The sequence below is a fragment of the Paroedura picta genome, chromosome 17 (genome assembly GCF_049243985.1).
Source record: "Paroedura picta isolate Pp20150507F chromosome 17, Ppicta_v3.0, whole genome shotgun sequence".
Taxonomy (NCBI): domain Eukaryota; kingdom Metazoa; phylum Chordata; class Lepidosauria; order Squamata; family Gekkonidae; genus Paroedura; species Paroedura picta.
Genome location: NC_135385.1, coordinates 18,643,614 through 18,652,836, shown reverse-complemented (window position 1 = coordinate 18,652,836; position 9,223 = coordinate 18,643,614). Strand labels below are relative to the sequence as shown.

General features: G+C 50.2%; 1 protein-coding gene across 1 annotated transcript; it reads right to left on the bottom strand.

Annotated features, from left to right (window-relative positions):
• Positions 1-630: 630 nt before the first annotated feature.
• On the bottom strand, positions 631-9,138 carry C17H8orf33 (chromosome 17 C8orf33 homolog). Its single transcript, XM_077315989.1, has 9 exons — positions 9,055-9,138; positions 7,841-7,935; positions 7,291-7,488; positions 6,324-6,461; positions 4,607-5,131; positions 3,645-3,814; positions 3,281-3,371; positions 1,822-1,968; positions 631-1,248 (listed from the first exon to the last, which is right to left on the bottom strand). Exons 3-9 carry the CDS (start codon positions 7,409-7,411, stop codon positions 1,052-1,054), a joined length of 1,389 nt encoding a protein of 462 aa, XP_077172104.1. The 5' UTR covers positions 7,412-7,488; positions 7,841-7,935; positions 9,055-9,138; the 3' UTR covers positions 631-1,051.
• Positions 9,139-9,223: the final 85 nt, after the last annotated feature.

Sequence of the window (9,223 nt, the reverse complement as noted above, 5' to 3'; positions counted from 1 at the left end):
TTGCACTTTCAGATGACAGGCGATGGAGGCTGAATGCAGAGTAGCTCCCTTGAACCAGTCTTCCTCAGCTATTTTACCTTCGAGAAACCCCTGAAACATCCTTCAGGCTTCGAGAAGCCCCAGAAGTGGCACAATCGTGCAGAATATGGTCAGGAAAGCAGAGCTGTGGACACGCCCACCCGGGGCCCCGCCCCTTCCCACCCCCTCCAGGCCCATCACTGGCCTTTTTGGGACGGGAGGGCGGATCGACATGGTCGTGTCACCCGATAAGTGTTTAACAATTTTTTTAACAGTATATATTATTTAGAAAATGAATTAACTCTCACGCATTCGGAAAACGCTTCCTCGATCAACCTGCCAAGAAAACCCTTCCTTGATGAGACTGCCAAAGAGACTTGACCGAGCGGGCGACAGAGAAGGAAGGGTGCCTTTTGGGGCCAAAACCTGCAGCCGAAGAGAAGCCTGTCAGCTCATTCCCCTCTTTTGCACCTTGCGATCCACATCAGGTTGGACGAGGCATGTCAGCCGCCGGGCGATTTTTAGCAATTGTCGGCTGCGTTAAGGAGCTGCGCCGACTCTCCCGAAATCTTGTTGATAGGCAACAGAGGCGTGGATGGAGAGAAAGAGGCCTGAAGTAGGCATGCAAACGCTTTTATTGAGCCCTGTAGCTCTTTGCTCGGTACAGCTTCCGTGGTCACCGGTCCCCCCTCTCGTCTCCTTGATTCTACCGTTCGAGCAAAGCTTTTAAAAAGCACATACAATGAAGAAGTTTATCCCTTTATAGGTGATCGTTCCCAGAGAGCTGGTTTCTTTCACCGCTTGGCGTTTTTCCTCCGTCCCTCTGCTCACCGATCGATTCGGCCTTTGGTTAGGGGTAAACAAGGAGGTGAAGACGTCCACGGCGTTGCCGAAAGAGGCCGAAAGAGGCTGTCGCAAGCAGGATGCAAAATATACCACCTCCCTTCTCTCGCAAGCGATTGTGCTCCTGGGGTTTCGAGTCTAGGGAAAACTCAGCACCTGAGGAAAATCGACCCGCAGTCGCGTCGTGTTCTCAGAAGAAATCAAACCGGAACTCTTCCTGGGACGGCGTGAATCTGAAAGAGCAAGCGTCAGCTGTTCCGGGAAGATGGAGGACAGGAGCCTTGGGGTTCTGGATTTTCCCGGCCACTTCCAGAGACTTCCCGAAAACCTGGCTGCTCTTCCTGCGTGCGTCTTCGGTCACTTTGGTGATACGAGCTGCTTTTGAAGCTTCGGAGGAGAGGAGAAGCAATGTTAAGGTCGACCTGCCAATATATCAGGGGTGGCTCTCCAGAAATCCATGGACTACAATTCCCATGAGCCCCTGCCAGTGCTGGCAGGGGCTCATGGGAATTGTAGTCCATGGACCTCTGGAGGGCCACCGTTTGGCCACCCCTGCCTACACAAAAAGGATGCGTTTCCAATTGGAACAAGGGCGGTGCGGCCTCCCAAGAGCCACATCAAAATGGCAGGGGCTCATGGGAACTGTAGTCCATGGACCTCCGGAGAGCCAGTTAGGCCACCCCCGCAGTATAACTGGGGCAAACAAGAATTTCCTCTACTTTCCACCCAGTGGTCCCCTTTCTCCAACCACCTGCTGAGATCAACTGAGCTAATTTACAGGTAGATTTGAGAGAGAAAGAGAGATCTAATTCTCCACCAAGAGAACTGATATTCTGTCCCCCCACAACACAAACTAGAATATTTCACGGCATCTTTAGACCAGGCAACCACTAGTCTAAAAACTCCATTTCCAGATTCCCACCCATGTCCCACCCCTTCATCATATTTGGTTTCCCCCACCTGCTTGCATGAGCTTCAGCTGTTTCTGCCTCTCCTCTGCCATTTTCTTCCGGTAATCACCAAACATGAGCCGCATGATCTGGCGCTTCTTGGCCAGCACGGCTTTCTCGCTGCGTAATGTCTTGATGGCCCGGAGCGCCTCCTCCGCTGGATTCAAGCACAAAATGTGTCACAATCACAATGCCGTGCGTAAAAGCAGCCCTGCAGAAGCGCTGCCTGACCCCGTTCCGCCCCATGCGCCAGTTCTGACCCTCAAAATCAATTTCTCCTCACTGACCCCACACACTGGCCATTGAGGAATGTCGTTCTCTTTCATCAGAGCCTGTTCACCTTCAGGCTCTTCAAAATGTTTGCCAGGTACTCTAGTACAGCGGAAATTAATTTCCAGGCACTTTGGACTGATAATGGTTTTTCAGCCGGGTTGGCCACCGTTTTAACTGAACAGCTGTAAGGTTGTTGGGGAAGGATGTGCATGTGTGTGTTCAGTTGTATTATTAATTTAGGAAATGTGTACGCTGCCTCTCCAGATATGCTTGAGAAGGCTATCAAAAATAAAACGGAACCAAGCAAACAGATTATCAAAGCTTATCAAATAAAACAATCCAGTTTGCTGGATGCTACTGTTTTAATGGTAATTGTTTTCATTGTTTTATTGTTATTTGTACTGCGTTGTATTTTTAACAGTGTTGTTAGCCACCCTGAGATGGAAGTGAGGGGTGGGATATAAATTTAATTATAAAACGATAAGAGCACAGCCAAACATCAATAAAAGCAAGCAAAAAAAATCAGTAAAGCCAGACATCAATAAAAGGAAGCAAAAGAACCCATTAAAAGCAAGGCCAAATATCAATAAAAGCAAGCAGAAAATCTATTGGGCTGATCCTGCGTTGAGCAGGGGGTTGGACTAGATGGCCTGTATGGCCCCTTCCAACTCTATGATTCTAATAAAAACCAAATATCCATAAGAGCATAAAAATGCACCAAACAGAGTAACATAGAACGGTGTTGATAGAACAGTTCTCAGGCGAGAAGTCAACCATTAGAAGAGAACTGTCAAAAGCTTGAGTGGGTGAAGCAAAATGTTTTGGCCTGGCCCCTAAAGGAAAGTCAAGCAGGCACCAGGCAGGTCTCCTGAGAGCAGACGTGCCCAAAGCAAGGTGCCACCACTGAAAAAGCACCGTCTCTGGCCACTGCCCACTTTCCCTTTCCTGGCAAGAGCACAGAGAGCAAAGGTTTGGCCAAAGGATCTCAGCTGGGAGGCTGGGCCAGATGCAAAGAGACAGTTGTTCAAGGATGACCTCCATATGGCAAGCATGGGCACGATCAATCAGGGGATTCGGCAATTCACAGCTCAAGCTTTCAGCCCCGGAGTTGGCAGAAGCCTCTCCAGTTGGTGTTACCCACTTTGCCATCCCTCAAGATCCCATTCACAGCAACTGTACACAGCAATTGGACTCACTCTGCTTCGGAGTCGCCTTCTGCATCTTCAGCCCCAGTTCCAGCTGTTCCACGCACCACTCCACCTCCCTCTTCACCTGCTCCTGTGGCTGCTGGACAAAGAAAGGGGGACAGGACACCAATGAGAACAGCCATAGTTCGGTCGGCACCTCTGGCGTCTCGCTTTCCTCTAGACGCCTGGGAGGAGCTGTACGTTCCTATTTCGAAGAGAGACCTGGCTTGCAAGCCACGGGACTAGCAACACTTGGGTCTCTGCCCTTCGTCCAAATGTGATCCCAGGTTGCATCTTTTTTCATTCCAGTGCCATAAATTGGAAGCAGAGTTTGGACAAAGATTCCAACATGCGTCTCCTCCAATTCACATACCTGACACACCTCTGGCTGGTCAGATGCAGCTTTGACATGGAGTCTGCTATCTGGGTTTTTGCTGGGTTCTGCCTTGGAGGGCCGTTTTTTCCTCTTTTTTCTCTTGGACGATCCGCCAGCGGCTGCAGCAGTCCCTTCCTGATGGGCCGTCTCTTTCTCCTCGGTTGCAGCTGCCAACCAATTAATAACTTTTAACCAACCAACCCTCTGCCTCTTGATTGGATTTAATTAAATCCATGAAAGGTTCCTGAAGCCGCCCATTTGAAAGAAACACAAGCAAAATTGAATCTGGCAGCTATTAATTATTTGATTTATTTATAATTTATAAACCGCCCCTGTTGAGACAGTTGTCTTGGAGCGATGCACAATAAGTTTGACAGAAGATTAATTTACATTCAAAGCGGGGGAACGAAACAAACTCTGAACAATCTATGCCAGTTAACATTTCTGGTAAGGGCTTGGAGGAGGAGCTGGTCTCATGGCTTATGTGTCACTCAGCGCTTAACACCCACTCAGGCGGCTGTGCCACCCCTGGGTGCGTCCTCCTCCTCCAACCGGCGTGCTTGTCTGTCCAGCGGCCAGCCAATCGTCTTTCATCCCGCATACCTGACCACCCCCTCCTCCTTCCACTTCCCTCTGAGGCTCGGAGGCTGCAGATCCTTGCTATGCAAGAGCTGCCCATGCTGGTGAGTTCCCTTCCTGGGAGCCTCCAGCCTGCAGCCTTTCCAGGTCCTGGGGGGAGGGAGAGGCCATCCACAGAGATCTTCCACCCCACCCCACCCAATCTAGCGCCTGTTGGATTCCTGAATGCAACAGGCTTTGTCCCTAATCAAAGAATGATTGCTAGAACGTGGGGATTTAAAAGTGGGATTCACCATCAGATCCTTATCCCCGTCACAGGTGAGAGCAGGTCGGTAACTACCTACAAGCCTAGATCCAATGTGCAGCCATCATCTCCCTACCTTCCTGAGCAGACTCCCGTGCCGGATTTTCATCCTCTCGTTCCTCTCCGCCGCTTCCTGCATCCAAACTGCTGGCCTTGAGGGAGCCTGACCCTTCCAGCATCTCCGTGGCTTTTCTCGAGATCATGACTTTTTCCGTAGCTGCTCCTGCTGCATCCTCCAAACTCGGATCTGCAGCAGCAGCAGGGGGCAGAAGACCATCCGGGATGCTAAAATTGAAAGCAAATTCCGGCCCTTGCATCCCAGTGGGAAAGCACAACATCTCCGCTTGGCCCTCCGGTGCGGAGGGGGTGTTACTAGCCAGCTGCTCCTGGGCGTCATCAGCCGCCCCGTTTGCTGCCTCGGGGGTTCCCTGGATTTCTTCTGCGGCTCGCCCAGGGAGATCAAAGCCAAACTGAAAGCTGTTATCCGATGGAGCAAACCATGACGGAGCCTCGGAGGGATTGCCACATTGCCTCCTGTAGGCCACACTCCCTGATCCAGAGACATCGCCTGGCTGAATCTGCACCTTCTCGGACTCGACAGCTGCAAGGGACAGAAGGTTTTCATTAAATTACTTTATTTTGGGGAAAAGAAATTAATTTTATTTAGAAGATGGAAAGAAGAGGGGGGGGGGGAAATCGATCAATTCGGCTTATAACAAAACTTGCATGATATTATTTGTTATGTCCTCTGCCCATATCCTAGCTTGGTTGACCTACACCCAAATTCAGTGAGTTTGGTTCTAGTTAAACGGCAGCGCTGGAGAAGGATTGCAGAGGCCCCACGCAGCACGGCTTGCCCTCCAAGATGTGGGCCAGGGGTGCCGCCGGAGAAAGAGACAGCGGCCTGCACGTGAAAACATGCATCTCACTCAGATGAGCAAACCTGGCGTAGTAGACAGAGTGTTGGACCAGGACCTGAGAGACCCAGGTTTGCACCCCCACTTTGCCATGCCACTGAATCGGTGCTTCGGGCCCCCAGCATGCTTTCAGCCTAACACACCTCGCAAGGTTGTTGTGAGGATATGACATCACAAGATGTCATAGTCCCATTGTATACGGCACTGGTCAGACCACACCTGGAGTACTGTGTGCAGTTCTGGAGGCCTCACTTCAAGAAGGACGTAGATAAAATTGAAAGGGTACAGAGGAGAGCGACGAAGATGATCTGGGGCCAAGGGACCCAGCCCTATGAAGATAGGTTGAGGGACTTGGGAATGTTCAGCCTGGAGAAAAGGAGGTTGAGAGGGGACATTATAGCCCTCTTTAAGTATTTGAAAGGTTGTCACTTGGAGGAGGGCAGGATGCTGTTTCTGTTGGCTGCAGAGGAGAGGACACGCAGTAATGGGTTTAAACTTCAAGTACAACGATATAGGCTAGATATCAGGGGGAAAAATTCACAGTCAGAGTCGTTCAGCAGTGGAATAGGCTGCCTAAGGAGGTGGTGAGCTCCCCCTCACTGGCAGTCTTCAAGCAAAGGTTGGATACACACTTTTCTTGGATGCTTTAGGATGCTTAGGGCTAATCCTGCGTTGAGCAGAGGGTTGGACTAGATGGCCTGTATGGCCCCTTCCAACTCTATGATTCTGTGATTCTATGATAGACTGGCGGCAAGGAGAAGGACATGAGCCACTCTGGGTCTCCTTTGGGAAGAAGGGAGCCCTAAACCAATCCCTAAACAAACACATAAAACATTCCAAGAAAGCAACGTTTCTGAACGGTGCCCAAGGCCTCACCTGCTTTGGCGCCTCTCTCCCTCTCCTCCGCCATCTTGAGCCGATAGTCGCCAAAGACCCGGTGCATCACCTGCTGCTTTTTCACCGAAGGAGCCTTGCGTGAGCGCAGCACCCTGAGGATGCGCTGAGACTCTTCCGCTGGAGAGGAGAAGGGAGAATCCAAAAGAATCACACAATTGCCCTCAGGAACCCCTCAGCTCTGATGTTCACTCCTCTAAAATCCATTTTGACAGCACGTGCAACGGGTCTTCGACTCCCCCCCTTACTCTTTTTCAGAACGGCCTCCTGCGGTAGGTTAATCTGCCCCACTTTTGATCAACCGCCTCTTAAAACAGAGCAAATATTTTGCTCTCAGGAGCCATTTGGGAATGTAGAACTTGATGGATTTATATTCCAGAATAAGTGCACTTGTACAAACAAATTTGGAGGCACAGACCCAGTACAAATGTGATATTTATGTATCCATAAATGCGTAATTCCCATGAGTAAAATACGCAGAACAAAGTCTAGTCAAGAGGGATAATGAAATCAGAGTCTTAGTTGTTTTAATGACTGGCAAAGGCCTGCCTTCCTTCCTTCCTTCCTTCCTTCCCTTCCCTTCCCTTCCCTTCCCTTCCCTTCCCTTCCCTTCCCTTCCCTTCCCTTCCCTTCCCTTCCCTTCCCTTCCCTCCTTCCTTCCTGCCTGCCTGCCTTTTCCACCTTTCTCCCCACTAGGAACCCAAAGCTGCTAACGCTGCTCTCCTCAATTTTATCCTCCCAACAACCCCATAAGGTAGGTGAGGCTGGGAATGTGTGAATGACCCAAGGTCAAGCAGAGCACTTCCATAGCAGAGAGGTATTTGAACCTCCACCTCACCACATTATGTCACAATGGCTCTGTTTAGTAACACTTTCCCAGGCTCTCCATATTTTCGATGTTCTCTGCTCATTCAAACAGAAAAGGATTAAAGCAGAAGGAGACCCACACCTTGCTCTGGAGTTGGATGGAGATGCAGGAGGCCCGTCTCCAGCTGGGAGATGCACCACTCCAGTTCATCTTGGAATGACCCTTTGGGAGCCTGGATCAGGGAAGAGCAGACAGATTTCATGAGGCAGTTGTTCAATGGGGAGGGCAGGGCAGCAGTTTCACGTATATGCCCGGAATAACAGCAAACATGAGCAGAAGCTAGAGAAACCACAGAAGAGAACATACTTTGACATTGGCAAAACACAAACCTCTTTATTGCAGGTGTACAAACAGGGTCTTGACCAGTCTGTTAGGCCTGGTCTGTGAATGCAGAAGCAGCATTTGCAATATAAGAGGGTGTTTTCCCACTGCAGCACAATGCGGTGGTGGAATCCTGAAGCAGCAGAATTGGATTGCATGAGCGTGTGTCTCATTTTTAATGATTCCCCACATCTGACTTTCTGCAAGCAGAAACTATCGGCGTAACCAGGGCCAACGTTGTACTCTAGCCCTCCACGTGCTTTGGCAAAAACCATGTTAGAAACCCCAAAACAGTACACAAGGCTCTTACCTGTTCCATTAGGAAATCCGGGGACACCAACGTATGCCCAATTCCCAAAATTTACACCACTATTGACCAAGAAGACCAAATTGACAGAGCAGCTTCTGAAAGTTAAAAGGATACAGAGAATGGTATACAATTCTGATAATATATTTTCATGTGTTAGGGTGAGCTCCCTGCTACGCAAGCATTCCATTCATTCTGCCATCAGGTCTCAAGTAGTTCTTTTCCTGCACCAAATCTCTACATCCCAATGGGGGCCCAAAGTGGATTGTAACGTTCTTATCTATTTTATCTTCACAACAATTCTGTGAGGTAGGTCAGGCTGTGAGCGTTTAACTGGCCCAGGGTCATCCAGCAAACTTTGATGGCAGACTGGGGAACCAAGCTTGGGTCTTCCAGAGTCAAATTCAACATGCTAACCATGCTAGGTCCCTTTCAAAGCCAGTGCCAAACAGGGATTCTGCCCAAAAAACACCCTTTACTGCTATTTTGTTTGCAGGATATGAGTGTCCTGCATAGTGCATGGGGTTGGACTAGATGACCCATGAGGTCCCTCCAACTCTATTATTCTATCAAACCAGTGCTATCCTTTTCAATTGTTTAAGCGGGTTTAACAGCAGAGGTAACTAATTGGTCAATGATGCTTATCTGGGGGAGGGGATGTCTCCCCCCCCAGCTTTTTCCAAAAGGATATTCCTCAAAACTCCCCCCCCCCAAAAAAAAACCCCTTCAGAGAACAACAACCCCCCTCCAGCCTCCCTCATAGGGGGGTCTGTGGTGAGGAGAGGAAAGGGAAGGCTTTGAGCCTCCTTTGGGTAGAGAAAAGCGGCATATAAGAACCAACTCTTCTTCTTCTTCTTCAGTAATATCAGGGCTCTCTCAGCCTCACCCACCTCATAGGGTGTCTGTTGTGAGGAGAGGAAGGGAAGGCGACTTGTAAGCCGCTTTGAGCCTCCTTCGGGTAGGGAAAAGCGGCATATAAGAACCAACTCTTCTTCTTCTTCGGCAAAACTTAGAAAAACTCTTGTTTTAAGTACCCTACATCTCGATTTCTGCATGCCGGGGCCCAGCTGAAGCCCCCCAAACAGCCTCCCCCCGACCGCGTCCTCTCTCCTCCCGAGGCTTCCTCCACCCACCCAGCTGTTTTAGCCATCGGATTAGGAGCCTCGTCGCTCCCGCCCTCCTCAGGAGCAAGCCGCGCTGTAGTCAATGAGTCTTACTCGCGAGCAAGCAGGCACAGCACGTGGTCTGGCCCCGGCCCCGCCTTCCGAACTGGGATTCCGTCCCGGGAAACAAGGCGGACCGTGTCCGCCGACGGACGCGTTCCCGCCAATTCCCGAGACTTCAGTTCCGCGGCGAAAGAGTTCCGCCCGTGCCAGACTTTGCCTT

Excerpts from the sequence above, each read along its gene's own strand:
- C17H8orf33 (XM_077315989.1), bottom strand. The coding sequence starts at position 7,411 with ATGAAATCTGTCTGCTCTTCCCTGATCCAGGCTCCCAAAGGGTCATTC. Across the intron at positions 6,462-7,290 it reads CCATCCAACTCCAGAGCAAG|CGGAAGAGTCTCAGCGCATC; the intron begins GTGTGGGTCTCC and ends TCTCCTCTCCAG. Across the intron at positions 1,969-3,280 it reads GAAGGCGACTCCGAAGCAGA|CGGAGGAGGCGCTCCGGGCC; the intron begins GTGAGTCCAATT and ends GCTTGAATCCAG.